This window comes from Elephas maximus, chromosome 11 (genome assembly GCF_024166365.1).
Source record: "Elephas maximus indicus isolate mEleMax1 chromosome 11, mEleMax1 primary haplotype, whole genome shotgun sequence".
Lineage (NCBI taxonomy): Eukaryota > Metazoa > Chordata > Mammalia > Proboscidea > Elephantidae > Elephas > Elephas maximus.
Genome location: NC_064829.1, coordinates 92,208,078 through 92,233,824, shown reverse-complemented (window position 1 = coordinate 92,233,824; position 25,747 = coordinate 92,208,078). Strand labels below are relative to the sequence as shown.

The 25,747-nt window shown below is 41.7% G+C and overlaps 2 protein-coding genes across 4 annotated transcripts in view; both read left to right on the top strand.

The window, feature by feature from the left end:
• The first annotated feature begins 830 nt into the window (after positions 1-830).
• Positions 831-25,747, top strand: part of FCAR (Fc alpha receptor) — a 40,900-nt gene continuing 15,983 nt past the window's right edge. The window contains exons 1-5 of one of the 3 annotated variants that reach the window (XM_049901167.1): positions 831-904; positions 1,867-1,902; positions 7,931-8,218; positions 17,054-17,341; positions 23,262-23,851. In XM_049901167.1, the coding sequence (XP_049757124.1) occupies positions 871-904; positions 1,867-1,902; positions 7,931-8,218; positions 17,054-17,341; positions 23,262-23,494 (879 nt within the window). In that variant the 5' untranslated portion in view covers positions 831-870 and the 3' untranslated portion in view covers positions 23,495-23,851. Of the gene's footprint in view, positions 905-1,866; positions 1,903-7,930; positions 8,219-17,053; positions 17,342-23,261; positions 23,852-25,747 lie in introns of those variants that run through there. The other 2 variants (XM_049901168.1, XM_049901169.1) reach the window with 2 other exon arrangements.
• Positions 11,475-12,535, top strand: LOC126085600 (40S ribosomal protein SA-like). The gene has a single exon (XM_049901166.1). It carries the CDS (start codon positions 11,559-11,561, stop codon positions 12,444-12,446), a length of 888 nt encoding a protein of 295 aa, XP_049757123.1. The 5' UTR covers positions 11,475-11,558; the 3' UTR covers positions 12,447-12,535.

Genomic DNA, 25,747 nt, shown 5'->3' with positions numbered 1-25,747 from the left:
GAGAGAAGCCGGCAAAATTGTCACGAAAGGAGAGACTGAAAGGGCTGACTCAAGAAGGAGAGAGCAAGTGGGAATAGGGAGTGAGATGTATGTAAACTTATATGTGACAGACTGATTGGATTTGTAAACGTTCACTTCAAGCTTAATAAAAGTTAATAAAAAAAAAAAAAAGAGAGGTTCAGGAATTCAAAATACTTAGTGTGTTGGAAGGCAAGAGTGATGTATTACAATGAAAATGAGGTGGTGAGTTACAAGTTTAATCTAAAATACTTGGCTTTCCTACCATACTTGAAGAACTAGTGATACGAGTTTACAACAAAAGAAAACTTGGAGGTTCTTTCTTTAGAGATATTAAATAGCTCCTGAGAAAATTCCTGTACATTCAGGCATTGAGATAGCCTCCAGTATAACAGCATACTGTCTGCTTGATCAAATCCAAGTGAATATAATCATCCATGAAGCCAAGAGAGGATACTGGGGTCAAGAACAGGCAAGGACACAAGACTTTTTACTGATGATACCACGAAGAAAATCTCTGTATGGCATCCACTTTATATTCTGTCCCAGGCCCCTCCATTTGGATGTGGAATCTCATCCAAAGGTGAAAATTTGATCCCCATTAGACACTGGTTTGAGGAAAACACTCAATTCTGGTTTGAAACGTGAACAGGAACACAGATCTCTTCTTGGACCCCACTCGGGAGCAATCAGGAACTAAGTTCTTTAGTAATGAACTGTTCCTCTTTCCTCTGGGGCCAATAGATGTAGAAATCTGATGAGAGGCTCTGATCTCACACTTCCGTGGATCTTACTGTGTTGTTACGTACTGTCCTACTGTAAATATGCACCAACAAAGGCCGAGTCTGCATCATGATCCCCAAAGGCACCAAGCTCCTGTGCCTCGGTGAGTCCTGTAACTAAGGTGGATTGAAATGACAGTGGATTAGAGAGGAAGATGGGGGAAACCCAAACTTGTCAGGGTCTCTCTTAACAGGAGGACTCAGTGCTTTCAGTGGTTACCAAGGAGATACTGATTTCTTTAGTGAAGAAATGACTCACACAGATATCCGTACCTCTGCCTCTTCCTAAGTTAAAGCTAGCTTTTGGCTTTTGGTTGCCTGTATTCAGTCTATGGCAAACTGTCTGGAGATTCATGGTGGTTCCAGTGCTCCTACAGGGGACAGTCTTAGGGGCTGGTATCTTACTAGAAAATGGAGCTAAAAGATGACCTTTAAAAGTTGTGTTTGCTGTCAAAGAAAAAATATTTTTTATCCTGTATGTCATTCTTCGGAGGGGTTTTTGATAAGATTAGACAAAGAAGAATTTATTGTGGAAGAGGATAATTTTTTAACCTACGTGCCATTAGGAAACCCTGGTGGAGTAGTAGTTAAGAGCTATGGCTGCTAACCAAAAGGTCGGCAGTTTGAATCCACCAGATGCTCCTTGGAAACCGTATGGGGCAGTTCTACTATGCCCTGTAGGGTTGCTATAGGGCCACTATGAGCCAGAATCGACTGGATGGCAATGGGTTTGGTCTTTTTTTTTTTTTTTAATGTGTCATTATTGTTATGGAGTCCTTGGTGGTGCAATGGACTGTTAAGTGCTCTAACTAAAAGGTTGGTGGTTTGAACCCAGTCAGAGGCACCTTGGAAGATAAGCAATCTGCTTCCAAATGGCCACAGCCTTGAAAAGCCTATACAGCACTTCTACTCTACACACTTGGGGTAACCATTAAAAAAAAAAAAAAAAAAACCATTAGTATGAATCAAATGAACGGCAACTGACAACATGTCATTATTTGGGGTGGTTTGTTATAGAGATTAGAAACAAGCAAATTAATTTTTCATAAATTTCTGTCTCTTCCAGTGCTCTGTCTGGGACAGAGGATTCAGGCGCAGGAACGTAAGTGTTCCCTAAATCTCCTTGAAACCTCTTATGCCCTCAGCTCTGGGTTAGCAGGGCTGGAGTGATACGCTAAAGCCCAAATGAATTCTGATTTTATTCCTTGTTCCTGTTGTTTCCACTATGTTTGCCTTGCAAAATTTCCATTTCACTTTGGTGTTCCCCGGCCCCTCAAACTCATAGTGCTCAGATCTGAATTTACAACCTTTGTCTCCATTAGGCTGTTTCTCTGTCAGAGATCTCTATTTACAGGATGTCACAACTGTAGGAGTGAGAAAGTCAGGAGACATCTCTAATTGCCCAATATCCTGCCCTATGTCGAATCAGTGGTGTCACTAGGGGCATGTGGGACGTGCAGACCTCACCAAGTGGCACTATCAGAGGGGATGACACAAAAATGACTGCCTATAAAGTTTTTGTGCTGTATGTCAGGAGAAATTTATTATTTAAAAAAAAAAATCCCCAGAGTTAGTTATAACAACAAAAATCTTTTTCATAAGCCCAGCTCACATGTATCAATAGACCCTCCAGGCTAAAACCCTATGCTAATTTACTTTTTGAACCCTCTGATGCTGTCTGGCCAAGGCCGTCGTTATTACCCAATTACCATGAAGCTTCGAATCACGTGGTTTTGCATGCACTGTCGTTTCTGTTACTGCCAGTGTTTTTATAGCGGCTGATTTTGTCAGATTTTCTGGTGTTTTAGCCGCAATATTGTGGTAAGTAGTATTTGCAAACCTATAACAACAACTTTTTTGAGAATGAAGTAGTAATTAAAGGAAAAACCAGAGAAAAGTCAAAAAAAGGCCTCTACTCGGTTACCAATAATGTTGTACTAGTAATGTAATTCAATGTAGAAAGATTTTACAAAACAATTTTGTTGTTAGTATTCATATAATCTAAGAAATACTACATTTAAACAATTTACATTGATCAGATATTATTCTATGATTAATACTGATAATAAATATGACTGAGGATTCTGTATGGTCTGGTCCTGGAGGAGGTCCGGGGTTGGGGGGGGTGACACCACACTGGGTGACGCCAATCCTAGTGTGGCGTCTGTGTCCAATCGGCTTGTTTTCACATTCTAATTCTTCCAAGTCTATTTCTTTCACTTTATTTAAAGGGACACTGCCTAATTCCAAGGTACTATTACATATTCTTTCACCCTAGCTTCTATTTGACCTCCTAATAGGTGTGAACTACACATTCATCCATTCATCCAGCTCTTTCTAAGTGATATAGTCTGGATTATTTGTGTTTTTAAATACAAATGTGTTACCTTCCTTTTAAAACCCTTCAATGGTTAATCTTCAGATAAACTCACTGTATGTGTCAGGGTTCTCTGAAGAAACAGGACCAGTTGAAGACTACCTATATCTATCTATCTACAGAGAGAGAGTGAGTCCCTGGGTTGTGTAAAGTGCTAGGCTACTAACTGAAATGTTGGCAGTTAGAGTACACCCAGAGTCTCGCAAGAAAGCCATGACGATCTACTTCTGAAAAATCAGCCATTGAAAACCCTATGGAGCACAGTTCTACCCGGACACACATGCAGTCACCATGAGTCAGAATCAATTTGATGGCAACTGTTTTGGTTTGGGTTTGGGTTTGTATTTTTAATTAATAATTAATATCTGACATTTCCCACATCATCAATTCCTTGAAGACATTAACCAGGTCTGTTTAGGTCAGAATTTCTCAATCTCAGCATTACTGATGTTTTGGACCAGGTAATTCTTTGTTAAAGGAACCCTGGTGGTATAGTGGCTAAGCACTCAGCTGCTAACTGAAAGATCAGCTGTTTGAGCCAACTAGCCACTTTGTGGGAGAAAAGTGTGGTAGTCTGCTTCAGTAGGTAGAGATTATAGCATAGGAAATTTTATGGGGAAGTTCATCTCTGTCCTATGGGGTCACTATGAGTCAGAATGGACTCAATGGCAGTGGGTGGGTTAATTATTGAGGGAGATTGTCTTGGCATTGTGGGATATTGAGCAGTACCCTGGCCTCTACCTACTAGATGTCAATAGTACATCTCACCCTAGTTGTGACAACCAAAAATGGCTCCAGACATTGTCACATTGTCCCCCCTGAGATGCAAGCTTTCCCTTTGTTGAGATCCACCAGTTTAGGTCATTCTTGCACAGGTAGTCCCCAGCTTACAACTGGGTTTCATTCTGACAACTCCATTTTAAGTCAGTTCTGACATAAATTGAATGAATACCTCTTTTTTTTTTTAATTGCCTTTTTTTTTTTATCAGCACCTTTATAAACTATAGCATTGAACATCTGCAAGTGAACATCTGAGAATGATAACACTGGTAAATTATCTGCCGCAACATTATATGTAGCACATACTACTAACAATAAAAAAAACAATAAGATGTACAAAAAACAGACTGTTATAAGTGTGGTTCATCGTAACTCAAATACACCATAAATAGGAAACTACCTGTAGTGCCAATGATTAGCAATGTGCCTGAAGTAATATAAACATTTCTCTATACATTCTGGAATAACGAATGTACAGATGTATTGCTGACTGAGTGGTACTGAGCACATGGAATATCATCAGGCTTCAGAGGGCGTAGTGAACACCTTCCACAGCCACCTGTTATCAGGTTTGTCTTGGTTGACAACAGTCCTGGTGGGGAGGGGCAAGCTCCCTGTTATCCCCTTCTACAGAGACAGAGCTGCAGTTGAACACACTGATAACAGGTCTAAAATAAAATACTGAAAACACAGTGGCAAAGCACAGAGATGATATATTTGTGTAAAGGAAACCAGCCCATTTTGAGTGTCCTGACCCCTACTGGTCAATTTTGGTATTGGGATTAAAGTTGAGGACAAGCCAGTTGCCTACAAGTAGATTCTGACTCATGCTGACCCCGAGTGTGTCAGAATAGAACTGTGCTCCATAGGGTTTTCAGTGCCTGATTTTTAAGAAGTAGATCACCAGGCCTCTCTTCTGAGGCATCTCTGGGTGGATTTAAAGCACCAACCCTTTGGCTAGCAGCCAAGTGCACTAACCATTTGCACCACCCAGGACTCCTAAACTGAGAACAAAAGTCTTCACAATGCAAAACCACTTGCTTAAGGCCATTCAGCGTGAATGAACTGGGACCAGGAAGCTAACCAGCACCTTCCTGACCCCAAACCTTTCCAAATTCTGTTCTGTCCCAAAGCTCATTTATGAAAGCACCCAGTTCCTAGCCCCTAGCCTTCTGGCTCTATCTCACAGAAGTAATTATCATGTACATAAGAAGCTCTTGTGAGTTGTCCCTCACACTGCATACTCAAACCATTCCAGGATAGAGAGCTTGCCCCACCTGCAGGGCAAAGGGCTCAGAATCTGGAGTAAAATAGTCCTAGTTTCCAAAGCAGGCTTGGCCACTCTACAGGTTAGTGGTCTTGATCAATTGACATGGTTTCTCTAAGTCACCCCCCCAACAGCCCCCCAAAAAACAAAAAACACTTGCCATGCAGTCAGCTCCAACTCATGACAACCCCACGTGCATCAGAGTAGAACTGTGCTCCACAGGCGTTTCTTTTCTTTCTTTTTAAATCATATTTTAATGTGTTTTCAGTGAAGGTTTACACACCAACTTAGGTCCCCATTCAAAATTTCCTACAAAATTGTTCAGTGACATTAGTTACATTCTTCATGATGCATGAATATTCTCATTATTTGTATTCTGGTTGTTTCATTTCCATAGGGTTTTCAATGGCTGATGTTTCAAAAGTAGATCGCCAGGCCTTTCTTTCAAGGTACCTCTGGGTGGACTTGAACTTCCAACCTTATGGTTAGCAGCCCAGAACGTTAACCATCTAAGTTCCAAGTACCTTCATTTTAAGTGCCTCCTCCCATCTGTTCCCTATCCACCAATTCCATCTCTGTGAGCCCTCACACTCACACATTCACATGCACAAGTACACACACACTCAAGCAGAATTGGATGTTGATAAAGATTACCACAAAAACAAAACACCAAGCAAAGCTCGTGGCAGATTAGTGGTTACCAGGGGCCATGGGAAGGGGCAAATGGGGAGTAATTACTTAAAGAGATGTGGGGTTTCCTTTGGGGGTGATGAAGAAATTCCAGAACTAGATAGCAGTGATGGGTTGCACCATGTTGTATATGTATTAAATGCCACTTTAAAATGGCTAATTTTATGTTATGGGAATTTCCACCCATCTGTTAGATTGTCATACTGTGGTGGCTTGTGTGTTGGTGTGATGTTGGAAGCTCTGCCAACAGTATTTCAAATACCAGCAGAGTCACCCATGGTGGACAGGTTTCAGCAGAGCTTCCAGACTAAGACAGACTAGGAAGAAGGCCTGGTGATCTACTTCCAAAAATTAGCCAATGAAAACCCTATGGATCACAACAGAATGTTGTCTAATATAGTGCTGAAAGATGAGTCCCTAACATCTAAGTCAATTGGCATAATAAAATCTATTGAGAAAACATTCTCCATCTCACTTTGAAGAGTGGCATCTGGGGTCTTAAAAGGTGGCAAGCAGCCGTCTAAGATGCATCAATTGGTCTCAATCCACCTGGAGCAAAGGAGAATGAAGAACACCAAAGACAAAAGGTAATTATGAGCCCAAGAGACAGAAAGGGCCACATAAACCAGAGACTATATTAGCCTGAGACCAGAAGAACTAGATCGTGTCCAACTACAACCGATGACTGCCCTGACAGGGAACACAACAGAAAACCCCTGAGGGAGCAGGAAAGCAGTGGGATGCAGACCCCAAATTCTTGTAAAAAGACCAGACTTAATGGTCTGACTGAGACTAGAAGGACCCCAGACCTTCTGTTAGCCCAAGACAGGAACCATTCCCAAAGCCAACTCTTCAGACAGGGATTGGACTGGACTATGGGATAGAAAATGATACTGGTGAAGAGTGAGCCTCTTGGATCAAGTAGACACATGAGACTATGTGGGCATTCCTTGTCTGGAAGGGAGTTGAGAGGGCAGAGGGGGTCAGAAGCTGACCAAATGGACACGAAAAGAGAGAGTGGAGGGAAGGAGTGTGCTGTCTCATTGTGGGAAGAGCAACTAGGAGTATATAGCAAGGTGTATATAAGTTTTTGTATGAGAGACTGACTTGATTTCTAAACTTTCACTTAAAGCACAATAAAAAAATTTTTTTTAATAAATAAGTAAGTCCCCTAGGTTGTAAGGCACTCAAAATACACAATGGCCACAACACCGGACTCAAGCGTACCAACAATGGTGAAGATGGCACAGGACCAGGCAACATTTTGTTCTGTTGTACTTGAGGACGCCATAAATCAGAGCCAACTCTATGGCAACCAATGACCACAAAAAAACCAAAAACTCACTGCTGTTGAGTGAATTCCAACTCATAACAACCTTATAGGACACAGTAAAACTACCCCATAGGGTTTCCAAGGAGTGGCTGGTGGATTCGAACTGCCAACCCTTTGGTTAGCAGCCAAGCTCTTATACACTGTGCCACCAGGGCTCCAAACAAAATGTGGTATATCCGTACAATGGAATATTACTCAGCCATAAACAACCCTCAGTTTTAAGCTTTTTCATATATATGAAACCCTGGTGTCATAGTGGTTAAGAGTTCAGCTGCTAACCTAAAGGTTGGCAGTTCGAATCTACCAGGTGCTCCTTGGACACCCAGTGGGGCAGTTCTACTCTGTCTTACAGGGTCCCTATGAGTTAGAATCAACTTGATGACAGCAAGGTTTTTTTTTGGTTTTATATATGTAGGATCCCTGGTGGCGCTATGGTTAAGTGCTCTACTGCTAACCTAGAGGTCCGTGGTCCAGACCCATCCAGCGGCTTCTCAGGAGAAAGACCAGTGATCTGCTCATGCAAAGACTTAAAGCTTTGGAAACATTGTGGGGCAGATCTGCTCCGTTCTACAAGGTTGTTCTGAGTCAGAATTGACTCGACGGCACACAACAACAACAACACATACAAACATGTAATTTCTCCATGTCAGCGCAACTAAATCTGGGCTCCATTTCTCTTCCAGGGAACTTTTCTATTCCTACCATATCTGCCGTACCAGGTTCTGTGGTTCCCTGGAATGAGACTGTGAAGATCCTGTGCAAGGGAGCTCCTGAGTCGTACTTATACCACCTGAAGATTCTGAGAAACTCTAAGTACCAGCAGGTCAATGAAATATTGGGATATCAGAAGGAGGCGGCTGTTTTCACCATTCACCCCATGGATGCAAACTCTGCAGGGAATTACCGCTGCCAATACAGGAGCTACAAAGGCTGGTCGGAGCACAGTGATGCCCTGGATTTGGTAGTGACAGGTAAGGAGACATCCACCATTTCCAGCCCCCGTTTTTTTTAAAAAAGAAATTTTAATAGGCTTTATTCTTTAGAACAGTTTTCAATTTACAGAAAAATTAGGAAGGTAGTATGGAGAGTTCTCATATACCTGACACCCAGTTTCCCTTATTGCTGACTCCTTACATTGTTATTGTCCTTAGGTGCTGTCAAGTCAGTTCCATCTCATCGTGAGCCTGTGTACAATAGAACTTAAACACTGTCTGGTCCTGCACCATCCTCACAATCGCTGCTATGTCTGAGCACATTGTTGCAGCCACTGTGTCAATCCATCTCACTGAGTGAGAGTCTTCCTCTTTTTCCCATACCCTCTACCAAGCATGATGTCCTTCTCCAGGGACTAGTTCCTCCTACATTAGTATCATTCATTTGTCACATTTATGTTGTTGTTGGTTGCCGTCGAGTCGACTCTAAATCATGGTGCCCTCATGTGTGCAAAGTAGAACTGCTCCACAGGGTTTTCAAGGCTGTGACTTTTCAGAAGATAACCAAGTCTTTCTTCTGAGGCACCTCTGGGTTGGTTCAAACTGCCAACCTTTCAGTTACTAGCTGAGAGTTTAATAATTTGTACCACCCAGGGACTTTTGTCACAATTAATGAACCAAACACTGATACCTTATTATTAACTAAAAGTCCATATTTATTTAGATTTCCTTAGTTTTTACATACGGTTCTTTATCTGTTCCAAGATCCATCCAAAATATCACATGACATTCAATGATCATGTTTATTCAAGCTCCTCTTGACTATAGGGTCACTATGAGTTGGAATCAACTTGACGGCGATGGGTTTGGTTTGGTTTCGGTTTTGACTGTGGCAGTTTCTTAGATTTTCCTTGTTTTTGATGACTTTGGTAGTTTTGAGGAAGACTGGTCAGACGTTTTGTAGGATGCTTGTCTTAGTTTCCTAGTGCTGCTTTAATGGAAGTACCACATTGGGTGGCCTTAAATAGCAACAACAACAAAGAACAGAAATTTATTTTCTCATACTTCTGGAGGCTAAAATTTCAAGTCAAGGTGTCAGCCATGTCAATTCCTTCTGTGAGCCTCTCTTTGGCTTCTAGTGTCTGCCAATAATCTTTGGCATTCCTTTGCTTGTAGATGACCCTCACATGTTGTCAGTCATCTCTGTGTGTGTCTTTCTGTGTCTTGATGTTGTTGTCGTTAGGTGCCATCAACTCAGTTCTGACTCACGGTAATCCTATATACAACAGAACGAAACACTGCCCTGTCCCTGCGCCATCCTCACAATCATTGCTATGCTTGAGCGGTTGTTGCAGCCACTGTGTCAATCCATCTCAGTAAGGGTCTTCCTCTTTTTCACTGGTCTTCTACTTTACCAAGCATGATGTCCTTCTCCAAGTACCGATCCCTCCTGATAACATCTCCAAAGTATGTGAGACATAGTCTCAGCTTCTTTGCTTTCAAGGACCATTCTGGTTGTGCTTCTTCCAAGACAGATTTGTTTGTTCTTTTGGCAGTCCATGGTACCTTCAATAATCTTCGCCAACATCACAGTTCAAAGGTGTCAATTCTGTGTCTATGCTGCTGTTTATATAACAGAAGCAATTAGGTTTAGGATCCACCCTACACTGGTACAACCTCAACTGATCAATTGATTACATTGCCTTAGATTATATTATGTGATGGTGCTTGCATTACACCAGATTACATTATGGAAATTGATTACATCACATTACATCCACAGGTATAGGGATTAGGATTCCTACTCACATTTTGGGGGGACACAATTCAACCCATAACAACACCTCTCTACTGGAAGTTGTCTAATGTTTTTCTCATGATTCGACAGGAATCATGGGTTATTGTAAGCAAGATCACAAAGGCAAAATGACATTTCATCACATCCTAGCAAGGGTTCAAGCTGTCAACCTGACTTACCACTGTTGATATTGACCTTGATCACCTGTCTGACATAGTATTTGTCAGGTTTCTACACTGTAGTTACATAGTATTTGTCAGGTTTCTACACTGTAGTTACTCTACCCTTGTCCCTTTCCATACTGTACTCTTTGGAAGGAAGTCGCTACACAGAACCCACATCTAAGAAATGGGACTTATGTTTCACCTCCTGGAAACCAACCCTAATTTTTTTATTGTGGTAAATATATTTGTAACAAAACTTTTGCCATTTCAACATTCTTCACATGTACAATTCAGTGACATTGTGTTCCTCATGTTGTGCAACAGTCACCATTTTCTGTTCCCAGATTTTCTCATCACCCTTAACAGAAGCTCAGTGTCCTCCAATGTTGCTGATTGAATTGTGTTCCCCCAAAATAGGTACCATCTTGGCTAGGCCATGATTCCCAGGATTATGTGGTTGTCCACCATTTTGTGATCTGATGTGATTATCCAATGCTCTGTAAGTCCTAACCTCTGTGATGTTAATGAGACAGGATTAGAGGCAGTTATGTTAATGAAACAGGACTCAATGTACAGAATTAGGTCATATCTTGAGTCAATCTCTTTTGAGATATAAAAGAAAGAATCCAGCAGAGAGGAGAGAGACCTCATACCACCAAGAAAGAAGAGCTGGGAGCAGAACATGTCCTTTGGACCCAGGGTCCCTGCACTGAGAAGCTCCTAGACCATGGGGAAGATTGATGACAAGGACCTTCCCCCACAACATTTACCTATAGCAGGCACCCAGAATTCGGACTTCTAGCCTCCTAGACTATGATAGAATAAATTTTTATTTGTTAAAGCCATCTACTTGTGGTATTTCTGTTAGACCAGCACTAGATAACTAAGACACCTAAGCAATGAGTCTCTTTCCCCCTCCCTCCTACTCACCCTTGACAACCACTACTGAAGTCTGCATCCACGCTTCTATTTTAGATATTTCATATAAATGGAATCATACAATTTTTGTTCTCTTGTGAGTGACTTATTTCACACAGCGTGATGTTTTCAAGGTTCATCCATGTTGCAGCATGCATCAAGACTTCATTTCTCTTTATGGCTGAATAACATGTACATCAATGTTCATTGCAGTACTTTTCACAAAGCCAAAAGATGGAAACAACCGAATGTCCATCAACGGATGAACAGATAAACAAAATATAGCATATTCATACAATATTCGTAGGATTAGAGGAAGATTCATTAACAGCCTGCTTTATGCAGGTGACACAACCTTACTTGCTGAAAGTGAAGAGGACTTGAAGCACTTACTAATGAAGATCAAAGACCACAGCCTTGCTTTTCCGCGCTACCCACAGGGGGTTCCATACGGCGTTGTCTTGGGTTCCTGGCGTAACTTAAAGGGGAAACTGTCGCAATGTCCGGAGCCCTTGATGTCCTGCAGATGAAGGATGAGGATGTCCTCAAATTTCTTGTAGCAGGAACGCACTTAGGTGGCACCAACCTTGACTTCCAGGTGGAACAGTACATCTACAAAAGGGAAAGTGATGGCATCTACATTATAAACCTGAAGAGGACCTGGGAGAAGCTTCTGTTGGCAGCTCGGGCCATTGTTGCCATTGAAAACCCAGCTGACGTCACTGTCATATCCTCCAGGAATACTGGCCAGGGGGCTGTGCTGAAGTTTGCCGCTGCCACTGGTGCCACCCCGATTGCTGGGCGCTTCACTCCGGGAACCTTCACTAACCAGATCCAGGAGGCCTTCCGAGAGCCGCGTCTTCTGGTGGTTACCGATCCCAGGGCCGACCACCAGCCTCTCACACAGGCGTCCTACGTGAACCTGCCCACAGTTGCTCTGTGTAACACAGATTCTCCTCTGCGCTATGTGGACATTGCTATCCCGTGCAACAACAAGGGAGCGCACTCGGTGGGTCTGATGTGGTGGATGCTGGCCCAGGAAGTTCTGCGCATGCGGGGCACCATCTCCCGGGAGCACCCGTGGGAGGTCATGCCTGACCTGTACGTCTATAGAGATCCCGAAGAGATTGAAAAGGAAGAGCAGGCCACTGCTGAAAAGGCTGTCACCAAGGAAGAGTTTCAGGGTGAATGGACTGCTCCTGCTCCTGAATTTACTGCTGCTCAGCCTGAGGTTGCAGACTGGTCCGAAGGCGTGCAGGTGCCCTCTGTGCCCATTCAGCAGTTCCCTACTGAAGACTGGAGTGCTCAGCCTGCAACTGAAGACTGGTCGGCAGCCCCCACCGCTCAGGCCACCGAGTGGGTGGGAACTACCACTGAGTGGTCTTAAGCTGCTCTGAGTTTCTCAGAGAATGGAAATGAGGTTGACGGAAAATAAACACTGGTTTGTAAAAAAAAAAAAAAAGACTACAGCCTTCAGTATGAATCACACCTCTACGTAAAGAAGACAAAAATCCTCACAACTGGACCAATAAGCAACATCATGACAAATGGAGAAAAGGTTGAAGTTGTCAAAGATTTCGTTTTACTTGGATCCACAATCAACACCCACGGAAGCAGCAGTCAACAAATCAAAAGACGCATTGCATTGGGCAAATCTGCTGCAAAAGCGCTCTTTAAAGTGTTGGAAAGCAAAGATATCACCTTGAAGACTAAGGTGCTCCTGAGCCAAGCCATGGTGTTTTCACTCGCCTCATATGCATGTGAAAGCCGGACAATGAATAAGGAAGATCGAAGAAGAATTGACACCTTTGAAGTGTGGTGTCAGCCAAGAATATTAAATATACCATGGACTGCCAAAAGAATGAACAAATCTGTCTTGGAAGAAATACAGCCAGAATGCTCCTTAGAGGTAAGGATGGCGAGACTACATCTCACATACTTTGGACATGTTATCAGGAGGGAACAGTCCCTGGAGAATGCCACCATGCTGGCTAGAAGATCAGCAAAAAAGAGGAAGACCCTCAAGGCGGTGGATTGACACAGCGGCTGCAGCAATAGGCTCAAACATAACAATGATTGTGAGAATGGTGCAGGGCCAGACGGTGTTTCATTCTGTCATACACAGGGTCCCTACGAGTCAGAACTGACTCAAAGGTACCTAACAACTCACAATATTCATACAATACAATATTACTGTCATAAACAACCCTGTTCTAAGCTTTTTCCTCAAGGTGGCCTGAGCCCATGTTTCTGGAAGGGTGCACCCCAAGTTTCCCTCATTGTCGTTGAGTTTTTTCCAACTTGTGGTGACTCCATATGCTTCATAGTAGAACTGTGCTCCATAGGGTTTTCAATGGCTGTAATCTCACAGAAGCAGATTGCCGGGACTTTCTTCTGTGGTACCGCTGGGTGGATTCAAAGAACCAACCTTTCAGTTAATACCCAGGCATAAGCCATTTGTGCCATCCAGGGATTCCCAAGTTTCCAGATCACATTTCCTGCGATCCTTTTTACACAATGTCTCCTTCTTCTGCCCCTGACACAAGCTTTGTAGACGATCTCTTTTTTCCAGCATATGACTGTTCTGGTTTTAGAGACCAGAATCAAATCTCTTGAAAACTGTATGTCATCCAAGCCCCATGGATTGCTTGCCTACACAGATATGTCTGCAAGAGTTTGGGTCAAATATATAATAAAACACATAGGGAGCACAGTTACAGATAGCTTCTTAGACATAACCAAACACCTCTAGGGACTGGATTTCTGGGTTTGAATATTAGGACCATAGTCTGGTGGGACATCTCCATCAATTGATATAATATAGTACATAAAGTTATATTCTACATCCTAGTTTGGTGGGTACAGTCTAGGGTCTTGAAAACTTACAAGTAGCTGTCTAAGATACAACTATTGGTCTCATCCAAAGAAAAAGAGAAAGGAGGAAACCAAAGACACAAAGAAGAAACTAGTCTACAGGACAAATAAATCCACACAAACTACAATCTCATCTACCCTGACACCCGAAGAACTAGATGGTGTTCGGCTACCACTACCAACCACCCTAATTAGGGCCACAATAGATGCGTCTTAATAGAATGGGAGAACAATATGGAAGACATCCTCAAATTCCTAAAAAAAAAAAAAACAGACATACTGGACTGGTTGAGACTGGAGGACTCCTTGAGACTATCGCCCTGAGATACTCTTCAAACCTTGAATCAAAACTAACCCCTGAGAAAGAGGCCCCGGATAAATAAGGCATTAGTGAAAAAGAAGAACAAAGTGGGAGGCCTTACTTTACTTGATTTTAGAACCTATTATACCGCCACAGTAGTCAAAACAGCCTGGTACCAGTACAACAACAGATACATGGACCAATGGAACAGAATTGAGAACCCAGACATAAATCCATCCACATATGAGCAGTTGATATTTGACAAAGGCCCCAAAACAGTTAAATGGGGAAAAGACAGTCTTTTTAACATATGGTGGTGGCAGAACTGGATATCCATCTGCAAAAAAATGAAACAAGACCCATACCTCACTCCATGCACAAAAACTAAATCAAAATGGATCAAAGACCTAAATACAAAATCTAAAATGAAAAAGATCCTGGAAGAAAGAATAGGGACAATGTTAGGAGCCCTAATACACGGCATAAACAGTATAGAAAACATTATAAAGAACATAGAAGAAAAACTAGATAACTGGGAGCTCCTAAAAATCAAACACCTATGCTCATCCAAAGACTTCACCAAAAGAGTAAAAAGACTACCTACAGACTGGGAAAAAGTTTTTAGCTATGACATTTCTGATCAGTGCTTGATCTCTAAAGTCTACATGATACTGGAAAAACTCAACTGCAAAAAGACAAATAACCCAATTAAAAAATGGGCAAAAGATACGAATAGACACTTCACTAAAGAAGACATTCAGGTAGCTAACAGATATATGAGGACATGTTCACGATCATTAGCCGTTAGAGAATGCAGATCAAAACTACAATGAGATTTCATCTCACTCCAACAAGGCTGGCATTAATCCAAAAAACACAAAATAATAAATGTTGGAGAGGCTGTGGAGAGATTGGAACACTTCTACACTGCTGGTGGGAATGTCAAAGGGTAAAACCACTTTGGAAATCGATTTGGTGCTTCCTTAAAAAGCTAGAAATAGAACTACCATACGATCCAGCAATCCCACTCCTCAGAATATACCCTAGAGAAATAAGAGCCTTTACACGAACAGATATATGCAAACCTGGGTTTATTGCAGCACTGGTTTACAATAGCAAAAACATGGAAGCAACCAAGGTGCCCATCAGTGGATGAATGGATAAATAAATTATGGTATGTTCACACAATGGAATACTACGCATAGATAAAGAACAGTGAGGAATCTGTGAAACATTTCATAACATAGAGGAGTCTGGAAGGCATTATGCTGAGTGAAATTAGTCAGTTGCAAAAGTACAAATATTGTATAAGACCACTATTATAAGAACTCGAGAAATAGTTTAAACTGAGAAGAAAACATTCTTTTGTGGTTACAAGAAGGGGGAGGGAGGGAGGGTGAGAGAGGGGCATTCACTTATTAAATAGTAGATAATAAATACTTTAGGTGAAGGGAAAGACAGAACACAACACAGGGGAGGTCAGCACAATTGGACTAAACCAAAAGCACAGAAGTTTCCTGAACAAACTGAATGCTTCGAAGGCCAGCGTAGCAGGGGCAGGGGTCCGGGGACCATGGTTTCAGGGGGCATCTAAGTTAATTGGCATAATAAAATCTATTAAGAAAACATTCTGCACCCCACTTTGAAGAGTGGCGTCTGGGGTCTTAAATGCTAGCAAGCAGCCATCTAAGATGCCTCAATTGGTCTCAACCCACCTGGATCAAAGGAGGATGAAGAACACCAAGGACACAAGGCGATTACAAGCCCAAGAGACAGAAAGGGCCACATGAACCAGCGACTACATCATCCTGAGACCAGAAGAGCTAGATGGTGCCCGGCTACAACCGATGACTGCCCTGACAGGGAACACAACAGAAAACCCCTGAGGGAGCAGGAGAGCAGTGGGATGCAGACCCCAAATTCTCATAAAAAGACCAGACTTAATGGTCTGACTGAGACTGGAAGAACCCCGGTGGTCATGGCCCCCAGAACTTCTGTTGCCCCAGGACAGGAGCCATTCCCGAAGCCAACTCTTCAGACATGGATTGGACTGGACAATGGCTTGGAGAGGGATGCTGGTGAGGAGTGAGTTTTTGGATCAGGTGGACACACTTGAGACTATGTTGGCATCTCCTGCCTGGAGGGGAGATGAGAGGGTGGAGGGGGTTAGAAGCTGGTGAAAAGGATACGAAAAGAGAGAGTGGAGGGAGAGAGCAGGCTGCCTCATTAGGGGGAGAGTAATTGGGAGTGTGTAGCAAGGTGTATATGGGTTTTTGTGTGAGAGACTGACCTGATTTGTAAACTTTCACTTAAAGCACAATAAAAATTATTTTTAAAAAAACTGACCCCTGAGGTCACCTTGTAGCTAAATAATACATTGGCCCGGAAAATAATGAATATCACCCATAAGTACCGTGCTCCTTTAAAAAACCACCTTATGAGACCAAAAGGTCAGCAATTACTTTACAACGAAGATGAGAATGTAAGGGGCAGGGAAACTAAATGAACGGAAATGGCACAACCGGAGCAAGAATAATGAGAATGTTCACACATTGTAAGAATGTAACCAATGTCACTGAACAACTTGTACGGAAATTGTTGAAAGGGAGCGTAATCTACAGTGTAAACTTACACTGAAAACACAAAAAAATACTATTCTTTTAAAAAAGAACAGAAAAGGATGTTCCCTGTGAATTCAGCATTGAGATCTCCCATTCCTGGAGCAGGGAAGGTCAGCATCTCTTAGCATGGATCCAGCAGAGGGGCAGGGATATAGGGGGAAAGAAAACTCACTCACAGCTCACTCTCTTCTATTTTAGGCTTTTATGACAAACCCTTCCTCTCAGCTGATCAGGACCACCGGGTGGCACCGGGAGAGAACTTTTCCCTCCGGTGTAGTTCAGCTAGCATCCCATTTGACAGATTTTCACTGACAAAAGATGGGGGAGTTGATTTGCCACAGCAACAAAATGGGGGACACCAAGGCAGCTTCATACTGGGTCCTGTGAACTACCACTTCTCAGGGAACTACAGGTGCTACGGCTGGTACAATGCCAGCCCCCACGTGTGGTCGTCCCCCAGTAACGCCCTGGAGCTTGTTGTCACAGGTAGGTACATCCCACCTCAATTCTATGCCTTCCCTGTGTGCTAGATTATGACTAATTATGCTGGCATTTTTATGCTATCATAAATTGTATCCTTTAATTTTATGTTATATTCTTTTATTAAGGAGCCCTGGCGGGTCAACGGTTAAGCACTTGGCTGCTAACTGAAAGGTTGGCTGTTTAAACCCACTCAGTGGCACCAAGGGAGAAAGACTTGGTGGTCTGCTTCCGTAAAGATTATTGTGTTTTTATTGTGTGCCCTAGCAACCCTATAGGACAGAGTGGAACTGTCCCATAGGGCTTCCTAGGTTGTAGTCATTTCAGGAGCAGATCACCAGGTCTTTCTCCTGTGGAGATGCTGAGTTGGAGTCAATTCAAGGGAAACAGATTTGTGGAAATGCCATCAAATATTTTCCCGTTAATATGCTGCTTGGTTTATATTATTTAGACAAGGTTTATCAAATTAAAGAAATCCCATTCTATTCTTAGTCCACTAATATATACACACACCTATATATAGATATAGAGCCTTGGTGGCACAGTGAGTAAGAACTCCGCTGCTAACCAAAAGGTTGGCAGTTTGAATCCAGCAGGTGCTTCTTAGAAACTCTATAGGGTAGTTCTACTCTGTCCTATAGTGTCGCTATGAGTCGGAATAAACTCAACGGCAATGGGCTTGGTTTTTTCTTGGGGTTTTTTTGGTATTTATAGGTATACAGAAGGAGCCCCAGTGGCGCAACAGTTAAGCACTCAGCTGCTGACCCAAAGGTTGGCTGTTCAAATTCACCCAGCTGCTCATGGGAAAAAGATGTAGAAATCTGCTTCTGTAAAGATTACAGCCAAGAAAACCCTATGAGGCAGTTCTCTCTGTCACATTGGGTCACTGTGAGTGGGAATCAACTCAATGGCACTTAACAACAACAACAATATCTATTTACCTATATCTATACCCATGCTGGAAACCCTGGTGGCATAGTGGTTATAGTGCTATGGCTGCTAACCAAAAGGTCAGCAGTTCGAATCTACCAGGCGATCCTTGGAAACTCTATGGGAGCAGTTCTACTCTGTCCTATAGGGTCACTATGAGTTGGAATTGACTCGACAGCAATGGGTTTGGGGGTTTTTTGGTTATACCCATGCTGTTGTTATTGTTAGTTGCCATTGAGCCAGCTCCAATTCATGGCAGCCTTATGCATAACAGAATGAAACATTGCCTGGTCCTGTGCCATCTTCATGATAGTTGGTATGTTTGAGTCCATTGTTGTGACAATTGTGTTAATCCATCTGTACCTATACCTTTACTTATACCTATACATCTGTCTATGTATCTCTCTAGTTACCTACCTACCTATCTAGGTAGATAAGTATTTAATGTTATCAAATGCTTCTTTCTACATGTATTGAGTTGGTAATGTGATTTTTTTTGTTTTAATATAGTAAATTATAGCATTTTGTATGGCTAAACAAACTTTTAGAACACTTTCCCCCCCACCCCCCTGAGGTGGGATTATGAGGTTGAGTCATTTATGATTCACCTTTATGTGGATAGTTGAAGTCACCAGTCTCTATCTAACTTGGATATCTCTTGGTTTGTGTGCTTCATTTAACTTGTTTGTGAATAGTTTTCCTAACTCAACTGTATACTCTATAAGGACCTGAGTGTTGTCTTCATGTTCAATATTCTACCCCTGATTTCCAGAACCACGCTTTTACACTTTATGGGTATTCAGTGAAAGGACAGGAGAAGATATATGGAATAGAACCGGAGGAGAGGTAGAAAGAATTTAATGAAAGAGAGTAGAAGCATCATCACTTTCTTATCCTTTGTTTCCCTTACTCCTGGGAACACTGTTGTTGTTGTTATTAAGTGCCATTGAGCGGGGTCCAACTCATAGCAACCCTATGTACAACAGAACAAAACACTGCCCAGTCCTGCACCATCCTCACAATGGTTGTCATGCTTAAGCCCATTGTTACAGCCACTGTGTCAATCCATCTCATTGAGGGTCTTGCCCTTTTTAGTTGACCCTCTACTCTACCAAGCATGATGTCGTTCTGCAGGGACTGGTCCCTCCTGATAACGTGTCCAAAGTGCGTAAGACAAAGTCTCACCATCCTCACTTCTAACGAGCATTCTGACTGTATGTCTTCCAAGACAGATTTGTTTGTCTATGCATCCCACGCTGTGAATCCCAAATTTATCATGGATCGTGGATTAGAGATAAACCAAAAAACCAAACCTGTTGCCGTTGAGTCAATTCTGACTCACAGCGAACTGCCCCATAGAGTTTCCAAGGAGAGCCTGGTGGATTCAAAATGCTGACCTTTTGGTTAGCAGCCGTAGCTCTTAACTACCACACCACCAAGGTTTTTGGATTAGAGATAAGTAGTGTTAAAACAAAAATCATATTAAGCCAATAGCAGAAATTGATTAAAGTTTATTGAATATACAATTTGCAAATTGGGGTAACACTTCTACTATGATGGCAAAAATGTTCCGAAAATAAGAAGAATTTCCAAAATTCTTATACTGAATCTTGTCAGCACTGCCATGGAAAAAAGGGTGGAAACAGAACTGATAAATTCATGGTCAAGAAGGATTTTCATACAGCTTTGTCTTGAAGAACAATTAAAATAATTACTGATTTATGCTAAATATAACTCCCACTCTGACCTTTGAGGTCTGTTCCCCAAAACTGACTGAATTCTCCAACGTCCAAAGCAAAACCGTCTTACTAGTTTATCTGGACCGTTGTTTGGCTCAAAAAAAAAAAGACCAAGCCTGTTGCCTTCTAGTAGATTCCCACTCATAGCAACCCTATAGAACACAGTAGAACTGCCCCATAGGATTTCCAAGGAGCACCAGGTGGATTTGAACTGCCGGCCTTTTGGTAAGCAGTTGTTGCTCTTAACCACTACACCACCAGGGTTTCCAAAGGTGGCTTCTAGAAACCAGTTTTTTCTAGGCTTAAGGTTCAAAATGACACCTAAGGGTAATGGCATGTGTGGCTTACACCAACTTACAGGAAAGCCTGAAATCTGGATTCCAGGAGAATTAAAACTCTTTGGGAGAAGCCCTGGTGGTACAGTGGTTAAGCACTCAGCTGCTAAACGAAAAGTCAGCACTTGGAATCCACTAGCTGCTCTGTGAAAGAAATATATGGATGTCTGCTTATGTAAAGATTGTTGTTGTTAGGCGCCATCTAGTCGATTCTCATTGCGGCCATACGTACAACAGAATGAAACGCCACCAGGTCCTGTGCTACCCTCACAATCATTGCTATTCTTGAGCCAACTGTTGCAGCCACTATGTCAATCCATCTCCTTCAGGGTCTTCCTCTTTTTCGCTGACCCTCTACCTTACCAAGCATGATATCCTTCTCTAGGGACTGGTCCCTCCTGATAACATATCCAAAGTACATAAGACAAAGTCTCGCCATCTTTGCTTCTAAGGAACACTCTGGCTGTACTTCTTCCAAGATGGACTTGTTCGTTGTTCTGGCCATCCATGTTATATTCAATATTCTCTGCCAACACCATAATTCAAAGGCATCAATTCTTTTTCGGTCTTCCTTATTCATTGTCCAGCTTTCACATGCATATGAGGCAATTGAAAATGCCATGGCTTGCGTCAGGGGCACCTTAGTCCTTAAAGTGATATCTTAGCTTTTTAACACTTTAAAAAGGTCTTTTGCAGTAGATTTGCCCAAAGTAAAGACCATTTGATTTCTTGACTGCTGCTTCCATGGGCGTTGATTATGCATGCAAGTAAGATGAAATCCTTGACAATTTGAGTCTTTTCTCTGTATATCATGATGTTTATTGGTCCAGTTGTAAGGATTTTTGTTTTCTTTATATTGAGATGTAATCCATACTGAAGGCTGTGGTGTTTGATTTTCATCAGTAAGTGCTTCAAGTCCTCTTCACTTTCAGCAAGCAAGGTTTTGTCAGCTGCGTATCACAAGTTATTAATGAGTTTTCCACCAATCCTGATGCCACATTCTTCTTCATAAATATTACAGCCTTGCAAGCAATATGGGGCAGCTCTACTCTGTCCTATTGGGTCTCTCTGAGTTGAAATCCACTTGGCGGCAATGGGTTAATAAGTAGGGGCTCAACTCTAGGTGATGAAGCTGGATTCAGTCCAGATTCCTGGGCTTATTAGCAAACTGTAAACAGGACATATATGGGATTCTTGTCATTTGGGAATTATGTGTCATTTCCCAATCAGTGCTGTGGGATTGTAGCCACATGATTTACCAGTGAACAAGAGCCAGGTGTCCACCACAGAGGAGGCCAAGAAGATATATAAGCTGTAGAAGGAGACCAAAATGTCCCATACTATAGCACTGGGAAGGTATCAGGGATTAAGTTTATTTTTGTAGAAGTGTTTTTTGTCAATAAGCAGTTTTTGGGTTTCATGAAGCAGGACTAAAGGGCTGAGAAGATGAAATGAAAGTCCAACTCTTAACGCTTTCTATTTTCCTGATTCCCAGGATCTCCTGGTGACACCCTACAGGAGAACACAGGACTAGATAGGCACTTTGGGGACTTTAGGAGGATTAAACATCTTAGAGTCTCATGGACAGGACTGAGATGGTCTTTCTGTTAAAGAGGCTGCTAACGCGCTGTTATCCTGCCTCCTCCCAAATTTCACTCTATTGAGTGGTACGTGGATAAGGCAATTTCACACCTATTGAGTTATATAGGCCTCTTGTCTCAGAAGGATGGTCTTCAGAAGCCTCTTTGATTTAGGTTTTTGTTTGTTTGTTTGTTTTGTAGTGAGAGAAACTCTATATTTTAGCAGGAAGAAGTTACTAGGGTTTTCTAAGCATTATAATTTCACTGCATTATGTTACATCCACCACCTATCTGTCAGTTTGTCGTGCTATGGTGGCTTGCATGTTGCCATGATGCTAGAAGCTCTACCACCAATATTTCATATACCAGCAGGGTCACCCATGGTGGACAGGTTTCAGTGGCATTTTAGACCACTTTCTTCACCACTCTCTGAGATGGGATTGTGAGACTGATTCAACCGTACATGGATAGTTGGAGTCACCAGGCTCTAACTTGGGTAGTCTAACTAATTCCAGACCAAGACAGAATAGGAAGGCAGATGTGGCAATCTACTTCTTGAAAGTTATCCATTAAAAGTCTTATAGATCTCCATTGTCCCATACAGTGCTGGAAGATGAGGCCCCTAGGTTGGAAGGCACTCAAAATACTCAATGGCTGCAACAGTGGCTTCAAAAATACCAATGATTATGAAGATGATACAGGACCAGTCAGCATTTTGTTCCATTGTACATAAGGTCGCCATGAATCAGAGCTGACTCGAAGGCAACTAACAATATAATATCCTTGAGGGGAACATGGGCCCATGTAGTCCATATAACAAATAAAAAGAAAAAAAAAGGCTCAGAGAGCAGCAATGTCTTGTAAGAGATCACTCAACAGAGAAAATAAATTTGACCTAAGTTTATCTCACTTTTTGTCCTACCTACTTCCCAGATATGAACAGTGATATACCCTTTATCATATATAAGAGAAGAACACAAATTGTTGTATGGGGTGAAGAAGGTGTATAGGAGCAAATTGAGGGTTCTAGATATATGGAGATATTTCAGGGATATGACCAGATACTCAAAAAAACCGTCAGGTGAGGAAAGAATGAAAGGTAAACACAACCTCTCCATAATCACTTTCTTCTTTTTTCCCTGGGAACCTGTGGGAACCACAACTCATGAACCTAGGCTTACAGATAAGTATGGTGCTCATGAGCACATGACCTCATTAAAAAGCAGTCAGAGTGGGACCATATTTTAGGAAGCAAATAAGGGAAATGAACTCCCATCTCAGGTTCTGGGGAAAGAATGGGATGGGACACAACCAACAACCAGTCATCTCTTTATGTCTCTAGACACCATGAACCAGGATTATACTATGGAGAATTTGATCCGAATGATCGTGGCAGGTCTGGTCCTTGTGGCTCTCCTGGCAATATTAGCTGAAGACTGGCACAGCCGTAGGGTGCTACACAAGGAAGGTAGGCAAGACTTGGCTGAAACAAGCTGCAGTAAACAGAAATGTCAGACAGAATGGACCCTTCAACCAGCCCCTAATGGCCATTTGGCAGACACCTGGAAATGTTGAAAGTAGAGAAGAGCCAGAACTTGTGAAGTCCTGCAAAGCTACTTGGAGGACTCAAGGGAGAAAGAGAAACTAAGGAGCTTGGATCCATTTTCAAACCAATCAAATGGTGTTTTTTTATGGGGATCTACTATTATGTCCATTCCATCTTTCTAGACACTGGTTGTAATTTTCCATCTTTATTCTGATTTTGCATGCTGTTTTCATTTTCCTTCTTAGTTTTTCTTCTTTCTCACATTTTTTGAAATGAGTGCCTCTACCACATATGAATAATTGGTGAGCATGACTAAAATATTCAGAAAATCCCTCCTTTATCCTCAAGCTATCTGTTTTGTTCATCTATAAACTGACAAAAGTGAATGCCACCATTCTATGAGATTTTTTTATTTATATGGTATTTATTTAAACACTGGTATGTGCTTCATCTACTTTTTTTTTTTTTTTTCCACTTAATTTTCAGAATAACTGGAAATTTGTGTAATTTTACCATCCTGGGGCTTAAGATTTTTTACTGTACCACTAGTTGTAGGCAGGTTCTGGCATGAATCTAGCAGTATGGATGCCTCACTAAGGGCTATGTCTTTATCTTCAGGTTTATCATTCAGTTAGGTTCCAATTTCATGACATTCGCTCATACAGATGAAGAGTTTATAAATATAAGCAAATTTAGAAAATAAGTTTTCCATATTGAACTAAGAAGGCATTTTTGTATCATTTGGTATTGTAAAAACAGAGTGGCACAGTAGTCAAAACAGCCTGGTACTGTTACAACAGATACATAGACCAATGGAACAGAATTGAGAATTCAGACACAAATCCAGCCACATATGAGCAGTTGATATTTGACAAAGGCTCAAAGTCTGTTATATGGGGAAAAGACAGTCTCTTTAACAAATGGTGCTGGCATAACTGGATATCCATCTGCAAAAAAATGAAACAAGACCCATACCTCACATCATGCACAAAAACTAACTCAAAATGGATCAAAGGCCTAAATATAAAATCTAAAACAATAAAGATCATGGAAGAAAAAGTAGGGACAACACTAGGAGACGTAATACATGGCATAAACAGTATACAAAACACTACTAACAGTGCACAAACACCAGAAGAAAAACTAGATAACTGGGAGCTCCTAAAAATCAAACACTTATACTCATCCAAAGACTTCACCAAAAGAGTAAAAAGATTACCTACAGACTGGGAAAAAAATTTTGGCTTTGACAAATCCAATCAGCGTCTCATATCTAAAATCTACCTGATACTGCAAAAACTCAACAACAAAAAGACAAATAAGCCAATTAAAAAATGGGCAAAGGATATGAACAGGCACTTCACCAAAGAAGACATTCAGGCAGCTAAAAGATGCTTAAGGAAATGCTCACGATCATTAGCCATTAGAGAAATGCAAATCAAAACTACAATGAGACACCATCTCACTCTGACAAGACTGGCATTAATCCAAAAAAACACAAAATAATAAATGTTGACGAAGTTGTGGAGAGACTGGAACATTTATACACTGCTGGTGGGAATGTAAAATGGTACAACCACTTTGGAAAACAATTTGGCGCTTCCTTAAAAAGCTAGAAATACAACTACTATACGATCTAGCAATCCCACTCCTTGGAATATATCCTAGAGAAATAAGAGCCTTCACACAAACAGATATATGCACACCCATGTTCATTGCAACACTGTTTACAATAGCAAAAAGATGGAAGCAACCAAGGTGCCCATCAATGGATGAATGGATAAATAAATTATGGTATATTCACACAATGCAATACTACACAATGATAAGGAACAACGATGAAGCCACAAAACATCTCACAACATGGAGGAATCTGGAAGGTATTATGCTGAGTGAAATTAGTCAGTTGCAAAAGTACAAATATTGTATGAGACCACTCTTATAAGAAACCAAGAAATAGTTTAAACACAGAAGAAAACATTCTTTGATGATTACAAGGGTGGGGAGGGAGGGAAAGGGGTATTCACTAATTAGATAGTGGACAAGAACTATTTAAGGTGAAGGGAAAGACAACACACAATACAGGAGAGGTCAGCACAACTGAACTAAACCAGAAGCAAAGATGTTTCCTGAATACAACCAAATGCATCTAAGTCCATAGTAGCAGTGGTAGGGGTTTGGGGACCACGGCTTCAGGGGACATCTAGGTCAATTGGCATAACAAAATGTATTAAGAAAACATTCAACATCCTACTTGGGTGAGTGGTGTCTGGGGTCTTAAA